The 16,193-nt window shown below is 32.2% G+C and overlaps 1 protein-coding gene across 1 annotated transcript; it reads right to left on the bottom strand.

Moving 5' to 3' along the window:
• Window positions 1-4,422: 4,422 nt before the first annotated feature.
• K441DRAFT_554176 (uncharacterized protein) lies at window positions 4,423-4,674 on the bottom strand (the record flags this gene model as incomplete). The annotated part of the gene is made up of 2 exons (XM_067643217.1): window positions 4,423-4,533; window positions 4,567-4,674. Coding segments are annotated over 2 exons (219 nt in total), but the record flags the coding sequence as incomplete, so codon positions are not given.
• Window positions 4,675-16,193: the final 11,519 nt, after the last annotated feature.

A 16,193-nucleotide genomic window follows, 5' to 3' on the forward strand; every position in this document is an offset into this window, starting at 1 on the left:
CTTTAAGTACAATATTACGACTACTTAAGGAAAAGTTAGAAGAAGCTAGTTAGTTAATTTAGGCACGGTCTAGAATAGAGCCGATAGAACTATGTAACAAGGAATAGTAGCTAAGGTCATATAATGTAATCTATATAATCTATACAATCCGTAGGATCTATAACAGAGTAGATAGAGCGCACGTATATTACGTATAAGAAGGATTTTATAGGAGTACGGTTGTGTATTTAAGGACCCTTAGTCCCTACCTAGATAGTTCCTTCCTTATAGTAATTCTTAGAATATAATTAGAGTTAATCTATTAGGCAACCACTCCACCAGTTATTATTACGTTGTTAACTTTAATTTACATCACCTATACACCTAGCCTAATAACGAGCCTATCGTAGTTCTTACTACAAGGTTCCATTATATTATTAAACTAGGCCAACTTAGTATAAATTTAAAGAAGATTAAGGCTATAGTAAATTAGTAAAAACTAAAGAATATTATATAGCTAAGATTATTCTTAGGGTTCTGCAATTACTATAGGAGGTTTATAGCGTAATAGTTAAAGGATATTAAACTATTTACGCGACTAACAAAAAAAAACCATAGGTATAGAAAAAAACTAGCGAAAATTATTTAAGAAGATTAAAGAGTTATTTACCTAGGAGCTAATTCTTAAAATCTATTAACTAGGATTAAAAATAGTTATAGAAATAGATATATTAGACTTTATACTAGGGGCGTACTTTATATAAAAATATTAAGATAGATAGCACCTAGTAGTATACTATAGTTAGAAGAGGATACTACTAGAGTTAAACTATAACATCTATAATAAGGAGTTATTAGGTATAGTTATAGTATTAAAAAAATAGAGAGCATTCTTATAAGGTATAAAGAAACTATTTATAGTTAAGATAGATTATAAAAACCTAATAGGATTCCTAATAATAAAGGAACTTAATTAAAGATAGGTTAGATAGGTAGAGATGCTTATAAAATACTATTTTAAGATTTAGTATACTAAGGGAATAGGTAATATATAAGCAGATACTTTAAGTTAAAAGGCTAAACTATAAAATAATAAAAAGCCATTAGGGGCTTTACTGCGAAAAAAATATAAATAGACTAATTAGATATAATTATCTAAAGATTATAATAACTTAAGAAAAACTAGATAGAGTTTATAATTTATTAGAAAGCTTTTAGATATAAAGGATCTTTAAGGTATAACTAAAAGAATAGTTAGAATATTTAAGAGAAGAAATACTATATAAGTATAGAGAGGTAAAGTATATCCTAAGAAGCATAGCGAAGCAATTTATAGAAGATTTCTATAAGGGAATAACTTAAGGATATAATAGAGCTATAGGCTTAGTAATAAGACTTTAAGAGGAGTATATTATTAATGAAATCTAGGGCTTAGCGTAAAAAGTTATAAAAGAATATCTAGATTACTAAAGAAATAAACTAATAAGGTATAAGCCGTACGGAGGGCTATAACCTATTAAAATACCAAAGAGACTATAGGAGGTTATATTATAGGACTTTATTATAAAGCTACTAAAATTAAGAGACCCTATTACTAGATAAGATTATAACACGATTTTAGTAATAGTAGATAAGCTTCTAAAGTAAGGATACTTTATAGCATATATAGAAGAAATATTAGTAGAAGATGTCGCTAGAATCTATATTAAAGAAGTGTTTATAAGATACGGAGTATTAAGTAAAATTATATTAGATAGAGATCTAAGATTTATAGTAGTATTTTAAGAGGTATTTTTAGCGGAATAAGGAGTTAAAGTAGTAACTTTTACCGCATATTATCCGCAAATAGACGGTTAAATAAAAAGATTAAATTAGATACTAAAGTAGTATCTAAGGCATTATATTAATTACGTATAGAATAATTAGGTATTATTATTATTAGTTATATAGTTTATATATAATATAACACTATAAGAAGGGATAGGTATATTACTATTTAAGGCAAATTATAGGTATAAGCTAAGGACATTACTATCGCTATACTAAGTAAAGAAGATAAGTAGTATAGCTAAAGAAAAAATAAAAATACTAATAAATCTTTATGCAGACCTTATAGAGTTAGTAAAAACAGTATAATAAAGAATAAAAAGGTACTATAATGCTAAGAGATCTAAGGAACTAGATCTTAAGGAGGGAGATAAAGTATAGCTACTATATAAAAATTTTAAAAGTTAACGGCTAAGTAAGAAGTTAGACTATATTAGACTAGGACCTTTTAAAATTAAATAAAGGATTTTACCGGTTACGTTTAAGTTAAACCTATTAGCTAAAATAAAAATCTACCTTATATAGTATATTATAATGCTAGAGCTAGTATATAGGAATACTAAACTACTAATCTATAAGGTAGATATATATAGAGGATAAAAGGAAGACAAATAGTAAGTTTTAAGAATTATTAGTTATAAGGATATTAATAATAAAATATAATATAAGGTAAAGTAGATAGGCTATAATAAGACTACCTAAAAACTACTAAAGAACCTAAAGAACGCTATAAAAAAGGTACAGAAGTATTAGAAGAAATTAGGTTAGGTAGTATTAATAAAAAAGGATTATTAAAAAATAAGTCACCTAAGGGGGACCTAGGAAGAGTAGTTACTAAATTACTTAAATCTATTTCCTTCTTAGTTAAAAGAGGGTCCGTTTTTTTATTACTAAGTTTTTATAAACCTTATTCTATAAGTTTCTACTCCTTAAAATAAACCTTTTTACAAACCTTCTTAAGATAAATTAGCTAAGTAGACGCCGTAAGACAAGACTTAAGGGCCCGTTGCTAAGCATTAGCAGCCTCCTACTTAGTGTCGCAAGAACGGCGCAACTCTACTAGGGTAATAGATAGTTTATTATCTAGCCGTGTAATAGCAGATTAAATATAAAACCCTAAGATAAATTAATTAGGGAACTAGACAACTATTAAGAGTAATAAGTTATATATATTTAGCGTTAGAAATAAAGCGAACGTTATAGGACAAACGAATATTTGCTTTAGTATACTTTAAGTAAAAGGACGGTTATTATAAAGATGGGTTTACTAATATAATATAAACTAACCCCTCTTTTAAATAGCAAAAATATAGAGATAGTATAATCTTACTAAGAGATAATATTATAGCGATAGTGCGAATATAATAAACGGTTAAAGAAGAAGAAATGGCTTTAGGTATAATAAGTAACGATATTAACCAAATTAATTAAACGGATATTATATCTCTAGTAAACGACTTAGAGATATTTAAAATCTTTAAGGATAAAGATAAAAAGAAGGGAGATAGTATTACGGACGCTTTAAGTATAATATTACGACTACTTAGGGAAGAGTTAGAAGAAGCTAGTTAGTTAATATAAGTATAGTCTAAAATACAGTTAATAGAGCTATATAACAAAAAATAGTAACTAAGGTTATATAATAAGATTTAGATAATCTATAAGATTTATATAATCTATAATAGAGTAGATAGAGCATATATACGTTATATATAAGAAGGATTTTATAGGAGTACGGTTGTGTATTTAAGGACCCTTAGTCCCTACCTAGGTAGTTTCTTCCTTATAGTAATTCTTAGAATATAATTAGAGTTAATCTATTAGGCAACTACTCCACTAGTTATTATTACGTTGTTAACTTTAATTTGCATTAACTATATACCTAGCCTATTAACAAGCCTATCATAGTACTTACTATAAGGTTCCGTTATACTACTTATATTTAAGGGTTAAGGTATTTTAGTTATAATAGCGTCTAGGTCTATAATAAGATCTTTATAGCCATCTAGTTATCTAGGTTTTATTTACGCATTATAAGAGCGTTTATATAGTTTATAGTGCCTAGTCTATATATAATTAAGAAGTTAAACTAAGATAGGATATCTACTTAGCGTACCTATTAGGCTATAAGGGCCTTAGTTACTATAAAGTATTCTAGGGCCTTATAATTTAAAACTACCTTAATAGGCTTAGGGGTCCCCTCTAGCTATATACACTAGTGCTAAAAGCTAGAGATAATAGCTAGCATTTCTTTATTATAGATATAGTAGTTTAGCTTAGCATTTATTATAGTCTTTAAATAATATATAATAGGGTGCTATTCTCTATCCAGTTACTTTTAGAAAAAATTACTAGCTATTACGCCGTTTAAGGTATTAGTTTTTAGTACTAAGGGCCGTTTTAGGTTAAAATAGGTAAGTAGGGGAGCCGATACTAACTGTTTTTTAAGCCTATTAAAGGCCTGCCTATATATAGCATTAAAGTAAAAAGGCTGGTCTTTTTTAGTAAAACGGTTAAAAGGCCGGATAATTTTACTATAGTTTTTAATAAAGTATTAGTAGAAGATATAAAAACCTAAAAATAATTATACCCCTTTATAGTCCGTAGGGGTGCCTACTAGTTAATTATAGCCGTTTTCTCTAGGCTGGCTTTAGTTCTATTTATACTAATAATAAAACCTAGGTACTTTATACGCTTAACACTAAACTCTAACTTCTTAATATTAACCTAGAGGCTAGCCTTATAAAGCTATTACAGGACTTTATAGATATACTCCTTATATTTTAGCTTATTCTTAAAGTAGATTATAATATTATTTAAATAGGCTATATAGAAGTTATTAAGGTAGTTAAAAAGTATATTATTTATATACCGCTAGTATATAGCTAGTCTATTAGTTAGTCTAAAAGGGAGTACCTTATATTTATATATTCTGTAATAGGTCTAAAATATAATAAGATTCTTAAACCTAGGGTTTATTCTAATTTAGTAGAAGGCTTAGCAAATATTAAGCTTTATAAAAACCTTAGCTCTACTTATTTAAGCTAGAGTTTTATTAAGTAGGGGTAGTGGATAGCGGTCCTTATAGGTTATATTATTTAGCTTATAGTAATTAATATAGAAGCGGAGTCCTTTATTTAGCTTTTTAATAAAGAGAATAGGTAAGGTAAAAGGGGCTTAGCTAGGCTTAATAAAGCCCTTATTTAGGTTATTAATAAGATACTACTTTATAGCTTATAATTTAGTAATAAACTGCTTATAAAGGGGGCTAAAGCTAAGGGTGTTTTCCTTAATCTACTAAATCTTAATCTTATAGTTATATAGTTAGTAAGGTAGAAGTATATTAAACACTACTATATAATTATAGCACCTATTATACCAACTGCGTGCTTACGTGTTCGGTATACTAGGTACGCGTTTACGCGTTTAGTGTACTAACCACTCGCTTACGCGTTTGGTGCACTTATAAAGTACAAACTAATTAGAGGGGAGGTGTATTAGTATATAGACCACGTAGTCTGCTTTATATAATCAATAGTCATTATTATCTAAACGAGCATATAATACTATACGTATTTCATGCCCCTAGATCTAACTCACTCGTGCCACTAAATTAGTACAAACACTAATTAGTAAGCGCGCACAGATCAGCAATTACTTAATACCTCCCCCTAAGCGATATACGACAGCGACCACCTATTTAAACTCCTAGTACAACCTGCTAGAAGGTTGGAAGTCGGGGATTACAGACCTATTACCAACTCTGTATACTTATTTAAGTCTTAGTACGGTTTACTAGAAGTTTATAAACGCGAATATAGACCTTTACGGAACCCCCTACCCTCTCGCGAACTACTATAGACCCGCTAACCGCTTTTACAGACTACTACAAGACCTTTTCTACCCGCTACGTACTATACTATATAGTATAGCAGACACAAGCAAGCAGATTAATAAAGGTTAAGAGAAATGGAGCTAAGGAGTCGACCTTATGTTTATAACTAACGTTAACAACTATATTAAATACAAAATCCTTAAATACGGACATTTTAAGCTTATAAATAACGACCTGTAGGAGCAATATAAGGAAGACTTTACGGACTTTACGGAAGCTATTTTTAAGGCTTATAACCCTACTGCTATCCGTAACCTATAAACCCTTTTACGTTACTAAGGCGTATAGGTTAAAAGGGATAAACGAGTTACTATTACACGGTCTCTATACGATATACTATATAAGGAGGACTAAACGGAATGAACTAAAGAGTAGATCTTAGATCACATTAAAACCAGCGACCTCTTTACCTCCTTTAAACTTAATAGAATCTCTAGCCTTATAGCTAACCCATTTAACTAAATTCGTTCCACAAACCTAAGTGGTATTAGAATTGATCTTACTGGCCAAAGTATACCTAATACTTAAGTTATAGACTATAATACCACTGTAACCTAAATCACGGACTATAATACCCCTATAAACCAAAATATGGACCAAACCCCTTCCGTTACCTAAGTTATAAATCCGTAAACTACCTAAGTAAAGACCTACGGCAAGGAGCTAGCTAACCTAGCTAAGCTCTACACCGACGAATCCAAGTATAGCGGTAAAAATAACAATTTTAACTTCAAACTAACTATCTTTACGGACCTCTGCCAGAAGGCTAATATTCCTAAACAGAAATTCAGCTAAGCCTACTCTACCATACTGCGCGGCCTAGCACTTAACCACTATTATACTAACCTTAAGAGCAACCCCCTTAGTGTTCCCTTTAATAAGCTATATAAAGCTACCCGTAACTATTTTAAAGGACCGGAATATAAGCGTAATATCCTTACCTAATAGAATGCAACTAAGCTACGGACCATAATTGACAAGAACACTAAAAAATCGACTATAGAGTGCCTGCAAATTCTTATTAAAGACCTCCGGCACCTATAGTACGGCCTTAACGTTAAGCTTTAAACAGACGACTTCCTGTACAATAAACTTATTATAGCCTGCCAGGAAGTAGAGCCCTATAAGTATGCCTACTATAAGCCTATAGATACCTTAGCTGGCCTTATTAATAATTTACGCTCCTCTATTATAATATACAAAGTCTTAAACCCACCAGGCAGCACTTAAGCCTTTATTACGGATATTTAATATCCATAAATAGACTTAAACGTCTACTTTACGGACCGCCGCTACCGCCAGCAGCACCTATACCAACTAAGTCTTACCCGTAATCCCTATAGCAACCCCCGCACGAAAATATACCCCCATAGACGAACCAGCTAGAAGTGCTTCGTGTGCGGTAAGGAAGGATATTAGTCTATAAGGTATATCTAGGAAGAACGTAACAAGTCTAGGAAGAGACTTAATAGCTATATTAACTAGTTTATTTTAGAATACAAAGGAAAGGAAGTAGAAGAGCCCCCTAATAAGTTAATAGAAGCCCTTATAATTAACTTTAACTTAAACGCTTAGGAATAAAAGACCTTAGAGACATTCTTAACCATTTTTAGACCTTTTACAGACAGCTAAGCCTTCAATATTATAACTATATTAGCCGACCATTCCTTTATATATTTAGTTGCGCCCAAAAACCATTCTATAAGCACCCCTATTACGGACGTTATAGATTATAAGCAGGACCTATTTGCATATATTACCACAGAGCGCTATACCCCTAAGGAATTCTACGGTGTTATAATTAACACAGGTGCCTTTAAGAAGTCTACCGTAGGCTACGGATAATACCTCGTATATAGGACTACTATAAATAACAATACGGACATTAATATTACGTAAACTAGGGCCGTAAACGTCTAATTCGGCATTGGCTTAACCGTATTAATTAGATTAGTTAAAGTTAAGACTTTAATTAGCCTAGTTAACTTCCACGTAGTAAAAGCGGACACCCCCTTCCTACTCTGTCTTATAGATATAGACAGGTTATAGGTATACTACAATAATATTACGGACACCCTAATTGGCTCTATAACTACCCTAGAAAGTAAGTATATTACCTTACTAATTACATAACAATTTAGACTCCCGTTCCTTATATAGGGAGAGACTTTACGGACCTACATTTAGGAATCTTTCGACTATAACCCGTGCTACCTTACCAGTACGGAAATCCACCGCCTGCACCGCCGTTTCGGCTACTTATTAGCTAAAAAGCTATATAGAGTCCTTAAACGCTCTAGACATAACAACGTTAATAGGAAGGCAGTTAACCACCTAACTAAATACTACTCCTTCTGCTAGAAATACGGACGTTCCCCAGGCCGATTTAAGTTTACTCTTTATAAAGACCTTAATTTCAACCACTTAGTGTACGTAGACATTATATACATTAACGGCAGCCTAGTATTATATATAATTAACGAGGCAACCCGCTATTAAGCCGCCCGTTAGCTGTAAAATATATCCGCAAAACATACTTAGGATATTTTATAGACTTACTAGATTAATATATACGTTGGACCCCCTAAATATATTACCCACAACGCCAGTAGGAACTTTATCAGTAAGGAATTCTAGCAGTATACTACGGCCATGGCTATATTAATAAAAGCTGTCCTAGTTAAGGCATATTGGTCTATTAGGCTTATTAAGCGAGCTTACTCAGCCCTATAAAGAGCTTACTAGATTATTATAGACAAATATAAGGACATTTAAAAGGAACTGGCTCTACAGATAGCCGTAAAAGCTATTAACGACACCGCTAGCCCTAACGGACTAGTACCCACCCTTTTAGTTTATAGAGCTTACCTAAAAATAAACAACCTAGGCCCTCCTACCCCATCTATTACGGAACGAGCAGCTGTAATACGGAAGGTAATAGCCGAGATAGTTAAGCTACGGGCCAAACAAACTGTTAATAACGCCCTATACTACCGTAACGGACCTAATACAACCTTAGTATACAACCTCCCACTTAACTCTAAAGTCCTTATATAGCGTAAAAGCGGCAGCTAAAATAGACCCTATTATCTACTAGCCGTAGAAAACAAGACGTGCTGTATATAGCTTCCTAGCGGGCCAACTAGCTTCAGAAGCACGTCCATAAAACCCTACTTTTAGTCCAAAAACACCCATAACGTTAAGCCAGACAAACTAGAAGTAACTACCAAACTAGACAAACCAGAAGCAACTACTAAATTAAACGAACTAGAAGCACCCTTACCTACCCTAAAAGTCCCCTAGAAACCCACTAAACCTACTAAACCTACTATAAAGCGTGGTTAAGGACGCCCCTAAAAGCACTCTATAACTAAGAATACTATAATAGAGAATTACCTAACCTCCGCAGGAATATCCGTAAGGCAATCTCCGCCTATAGATATATTAGTTCTAGTATAGGAAACCCCGTTTACGGACTTATGACATAAAGAGATTAACGGGCTACTTAAAAAGGGTATCTTTATAGTTATAATGGAGAGAGACGTTCCGCAAGGCGTCCGTATATTTAATTTACGCTTTATTAATAAAATTAAGCACCCTAGTATTAATAGAGCTTTTAAAAAATTAAGGCTTATTATATAAGCTTATAACGACTAAGGAAAGGACTTAGTCCTTATATAATCGCCTATAATCTAACGAGTTAGCTAATAGATTATACTTATACTTATACCCGGCCTACAGCAAAGTAAACCCGTAGCTTTTTACCTACGGGATATCTCGTAAGCCTATATACAGTCTAGTACCTACCTAAGCAGAGATATCTTTATACGACTACCCTATAAGCTTAACCTATAACCAGGAATAGTCTTATAGGTTATAAAACCACTTTATAGAGTGCCGGAAGCTAGAAACCACTAGTTTAAGACATACTACCAGCATTACGTCCGTAAACTTAAGATAGAATAGTCAACCTATAACCCCTACCTCCTATACACCCTATTAAACGGCCTTAGTATTGTTAAACTCTAAATAGATAATACCCTCTTTTTAGCGGACTAGACATTTACGGACGCTAAAGAGACTAAACTATAAGAAGCTAAGTTCCTAGTAAAGCCGTAAGAGTAGTTAACTAAGTAGACCCTAATTAAGTTTAACGGAGGCTTAATTATATAAAAGGGTAACTTAATCCAGCTAACCTAGGAATGCTAAGCTTAAAACCTAAAGCTTGTTATAGTAAAGCCTATAAACCTTACTAGTTCCCGCGGAGAGACCTATAAGACTATAAATACGAAGGACTAATATACTATATAGCGTGCAAGAGGCGCCTATATTGCTATAGTCTGCCAACCTAAATCTGCCTATAACTTACCCTTTACGGCCTAGGCAGTAGATCCGTAAGAAGAAAATATTAAGTAGCTTAATAAGCGCATTTAATAGCAGATTGACAATGCAATAAGAGGACTTACTTTTATACCGCTAGACCTAAATTCTATTAGCGTAATAGTATTTACGGACGCCTCCTTTACCAATAACAGAGACCTATTATCGCAAATCGGCTTTATAATCGTACTTATGGACTATAATTAGGACGCAAATATTCTATACTAGTCTTTAATTAAGTGCAAATAAGTAACCGGCAGTGTACTAGCTTCTAAACTATATATACTAGCCTATAGCTTTAATATAGCAGCCGCAATCAAATTAACAGTCTAGAAGATCCTATAACTGGAGCAGTTACCCCTAGTCTTATGCACCAATTTAAAGTCCCTTTACGACTGCTTAGTCAAGCTAGGTACGACATAAGATGTTAGTAGGGGGGGGTATGTGGACATCCACAGGAGCTTCCTGAGATCACGTGATTGCTTTCGCCTGTTGTATATATTCTTATCCTTTGAGACTGCTCTACCTTATAGAGTCCTCACACCACTATACACCTGCATTCCCGTGTGATATAAGAGAAGAGGCTTATAGTTAACCTAATATGCTTACGTTAAGTTTATAAACGACGCGAGATTATAAAGGTTAAATAGATCAGCGGTAGAGATAACTTAGTAGACGCTATAACTAAGGCAAAGCTGTATTAAGCCCTTAAAACCCTAATTAATATAAATAAGCTTAACCTAAAAGTTATAAAATGGGTAGATAGGTAGGCACAAACAGGTAGGCACAGATAGGTAGGTATAGATAGGTAGGTATAGATAGGTAGGTATAGACAGACAGATAGATAGATAGATAGGTAGGTAGGCAGGCAGGTAGGTAGGTAGGTAGGTAGGTAGGCAGGCAGGTAGGTAGGTAGGCAGGTAGGCAGGTAGGCAGGTAGGTTAGTAGGTAGGTAGGTAGAAGAGAACCGTCGCTATATATTAAATTATCTAAAATAATATAATTAAGTGTGTAGGAAGAGCAAGATATATAGAATGCGTGAGGAGGGCATTATATACAGAATGCACGAGGAGGGCATTATATATTAATTGCGCATTAAGTGCAAAATGCGCAATTAGCTGCACTGCATTGTTAAATACAGCAGTATGCCGCACTGTATTGTTAAATACAGCAGTATGCCGCACTGCATTATTAAATATAGCAGTATGCCGCACTGCATTGTTAGATGCAGCAGTACGCAGCAGTATGCCGCACTGCATTGTTAAATGCAGCAGTATGCCGCACTGNATTGTTGAATGCAGCAGTATGCCGCACCTTAGTCGATACCATACGCTACACGTTATAGTGCGCGGAATGCGCATTTGGCGGCCAAATGCTGCCAAATGCTGCAAAAATGCTGGTAAATTTTTTCCTGACGTATGGCCCGTTAAAAGGCCGTACGGTTTATTTTACGGACCGTAAGCAGGACTTATAGCTAGCTTAAAGCACCGTTTAGAAGGGAGCCTAGACGGCACCTTAGGGGAGATTTCCTATATATTTTCCTTTGTGTTTTATAGTTTTATTAAAGCAATTACGGAGGCTGTATATAGGTGGTTTCATTTTTTAAGTACCGCTAGTGTATAATTACAGCACCTATTATACTAACCGCGTGCTTACGCGTTCGGTACACCAGGTACGCGTTTACGCGTTTAGTGCACTAACCACTCGCTTACGCGTCTGGTACACTTATAAAGCACTAACTAATTAGGGGGAAGGTGCATTAGTATATAGATCACGTAGTCTGCTTTATATAATTAATAGTTATTATTATCTAAACGAGCATATAATACTATATGTATTTCGTGCCCCTGGATCTAACTCACTTGTGCTATTAAATTAGTATAAACAACTACTTTAGAGAATATATCCTTAAATTTCTGATGTTAATAGGGCAGCTTTTATTCTACTAGTTCTTTATCTATAAGCTCGCTTTTTATCCACTAAGCTTTCTTTTCTTTTCTTTAATTATTTAATTAATTTTATATAAGCTAGTTATAAAGGTAATAGTATTAGGCTAAACTAAGTTCTAGAAGGATCCTATAGTATTAATATAGTAAATATTAACTAGTAAGAGGTTTACTAGTCTCTTTACAGATATCTATTTAGTTATATTTTATAGTATAGGGTTTATAGTCTTTTTTAGCTTATATTCTATTTTCTATAAGTTATCTTTTCTATTTATTAGTTTAGTATAGCGTCTAATATTCCTAGCTTTCCTTTATAGCTACGTAGGGCCTAAGTCCTCTATAGTTAACTTAGCTAGGTTACTATTAGCTTCTTAGGTCTTTAGTATAGGTAAGGTAATATAGCTAGTCTAGGGGCGGTATAGTATATAGATCCATTATAGGTTAAGCTATATATCTTTTTTAAAGGCCTTATCTTTACGCATAGCATCTACCTAGTAAATAGTATTAATCTAGGGCCGTATAAGGTTTTCTATTATAATACTAATTTCTTTTATAAAAGAAGGGGTTAGGGGTAGAGTTTTGGGCAAAATAAGCCGCCTACTCTATATATTAAGCTATAAGCCTAAATAGGCTAGTTATTTTCTTTCTAAGATTATATTATAGCTTCCTAGGTTTATAATAAGTAAGGGGATATTATATTACCTTCGTCTATTAATATAGAGGTAAATTCGTAAGATAGTTATAATAGGTAGCCTTATCTGTCCATTATACCTATAAATAGAAATTAGTTTAGGCAGTTCTTTAATAAGTATATTTAAAAAGTTAATGTAATAGGACTAGCCCAGTTATAGTAGGAATGTCTCGGTAAAATACTCGACAGATAAATTCCGACGCTTTGACCAAATTTTAATAGATTAATTAAATTCTACCAAAGTCCGTTAAAGACCGCGTGCATATATATACACGCATTAACTACCAAGCCCCTAACTATTTAATTATATAATTCTCTTATTATTCCTTTCTCTTTTTTACGCAACATCTTGTTCTTAGCAAGAGCTATATACCCTTAGATTTAGATAGAATTTATATTATTCCTTCAAATCTTCCTAAAGTCTCTCCGCGCCCTTATATTACGTTACGTTAATACCCTTAAAATAGTAAATAAACTTAAATCCGCCACGTTAACTATTATGGCCCTAGTTAGGGAATAAATAACCATAATATAACAGTCCTTTATAGATGCCTTGGCCCAGCAACAAACTATACTAAAAGCTTAGTATTAGCAATTAATTAAAGTAATACGTAAAGAACTCTATAACGCTAAAGTACTTACGTTAGAGATACTAACAGCAACACCTATAAATAAAATTAAAATAACTATATATAAACCCAACCTATTAAATATAAACCCTAAACTAGTAACGGCAGCTTAACCTATACCTATAACGAACCTAGTACCTACTATAAAATCTAAAAAGCTTACTAACCCTTTAATATTTAATAGAAATTAAAATAACCTACGTCCCTTTATAATTAAGCTCCATCTTAAACTTTTAATAAACTATAACTAATACCCTACTAAAGCTAGCAAGATTAGCTATAGAATGTCTTATTTAAGTAAAGACGCTATATAAACTATAGACCTATTCTTCCGTAATAGCACCTTTATTAATTTTAAAATCTTTATCTCTCTACTAAAATAAACGTATAATAACGCCAGCTGCGAATATACAGCTGTTACTAAACTTAAAAACCTATAATAATGGAACTAAGACTTTACTAGCTTCTTTTTGGAATTTTTAGGCCTTATTAGTGAACTAGATTAGAATAAAGCCGCTAGAGTTACTACTCTCCGTTAAGCTATTTTGGATAAAATTAGAGTATAGTTAGTAGGTAGAGAACCGCTAAAGAACTTACCTAAATTTGCTATAATATATTAATAAATTAATAAGGACCTTTAATATAATAAATAGACTTATTCCCTAAAGCCAACTATACCTTATATTTAAAACTCTACGAAACCGGTATATACCCTAAAGCGCGATCCGTCTTTAAGACCTAAAAGCCTTATATACGACCTTATAGACCTTAATGCTACCCAATCCTATATACCCTTAGGAACTAATAAATAAAGAACTTAAGCCGCGAATAGAGAATACTTTACATGCGGTAAAAAGGGATATATTTAAAGGAATTATCAAACTTACCCTTTTAAAAGGATCCAACGTAGCTCCTCTTAGTCCTTAAATTATACTTATTCTATAAATTATACTTAGTTACTATAAAGCGTCTTACCTTTAGTTAATTTAGAAAATAAATTATCCTAGAGTTAAGTTACGCCTTAGGATAAGAAGTGGAAGAGTATAAGTATTTAGGCTCTTTTAGCGCTAATATATAACATAATTCCCTTAATATACTTAGCGAAATTTAAATACTTAGAAAATGGAAGGAAGTATAAATCCTTATAGATAGCGGAGCTATTAGTATAGGCTTTATTAATATAAACTACGCGAAAACTTAATACTTAAATTTAAAGAAACTTAATAAGCCCTAAGGCCTATAAAGCTTTAATGGTAAGCCTTTAATATATAGTAAATTAATATACTACGCTTTTATAAAGATGCGGATAGGCAAATACCTTAAATATATTTCCCTATTTATAATACCCTTAAAGTATTATAAGGTAATACTTAGATACAGATAGCTAAAATAATATAACCCTTTAATTAGCTGGGTTAAAGAAATACTAAAATTCCGTATAACCTACTGCTAAAGTTATTACTTAAAATACTACTTACCCTATAAATATGCACACGACTATTTAAATTTAATATAATATAAATTGCCCTTATTATAAACCTTAAACTAATATAATAAAGTTATAACTGCTAATTATAGTAAAGAATGCGAAGATAATATATTAAAACCCCTTAAAATTCGTATAGTATAAGCCGTATCTTTTTATTTATTAGTAAAAAAACAAAACTATAAGATCTTTACTATAACACTAAAATATATTAAGAAGGCGTTAGAACTAAAGCAATATATTCACCCCTAATATCTTATACCTAAAGAATATTATAATCTAATTAATATATTTAAGAAAATTTTTATAGATTAACTACCCCCGCATTAAGATAAGCACGATTTTAAGATAAAACTTAAACTTAGTATAACGCTAAAGTTTAGCCCGTTATATGGTATATTATAAGAAGAGCTGCTTATAATATAATAATACCTTAAAGAGCACCTAAAGAAAGGATTTATTCACCCTAGTTAATTACTATTCGCCTTACCTATATTATTTATTAAGAAACCTAAAAGAGGCTTAAGGTTCTATATTAATTATTAAGCCCTAAATACGATTATAATTTAAAACTAATATCCAATTTCTCTGCTTTAAGAAACGCTTAATTACTTAGTAAAAGCACAATACTTTATAAAGCTTGACGTAGTTACTACCTTTAATTAAATCCGTGTTTATAAAGGAGATAAAAAGTATACGGCTTTCCGTATATAATAAGGACTTTTTAAATACCTAGTAATGCTATTTAGTATAAAGAATAGTCCTAGTAAATTTTAATAATATATTAATAATACGCTTTGCGAATTCCTTAATATATTTATTACCACGTATATTAATAATATCTTAATTTATTTATCTTTGCTTTTTAAGTATTAAAAGTATATCTAAATGGTCCTTAAACGCCTATAAGACGTAGGCTTATAATGCGATATTAAGAAATGCAAGTTCTATACGTCTAAAGTTATATACTTAGGCCTAATTATATTCTATAACGGAATTAAAATAAACCTTAAAAAAATCGCTATAATTATAAACTAGGAAAGTCCTAGTGTTAGTGTCACAGGGTAACTCACTAATGCTACTCGAGTAGACACAGTAAATGTTGGTTGCAAAGCTTATTGATAATTGGAATGAGGAAGGGCGAGGAGCTTAAGACTCCTCGCCACGCTAGTGTCGCGGTCGTCACGTGACGACCGCTTGCCTTATTCCCGACACTAGCAACTCTTCTTTTATAGTTACCATCTATATACAAATACTGCTTAACTAGCGTAACAAATATTAATTCTCCTTACTTACTATTGCTATCGCAATATAAGTCTCGCTGTCCTAAAATTTGCCTTCTATAGCGGCTTATACAAAT

Source organism: Cenococcum geophilum (assembly GCF_001692895.1).
Source record: "Cenococcum geophilum 1.58 unplaced genomic scaffold K441scaffold_15, whole genome shotgun sequence".
NCBI classification, from domain to species: domain Eukaryota; kingdom Fungi; phylum Ascomycota; class Dothideomycetes; order Gloniales; family Gloniaceae; genus Cenococcum; species Cenococcum geophilum.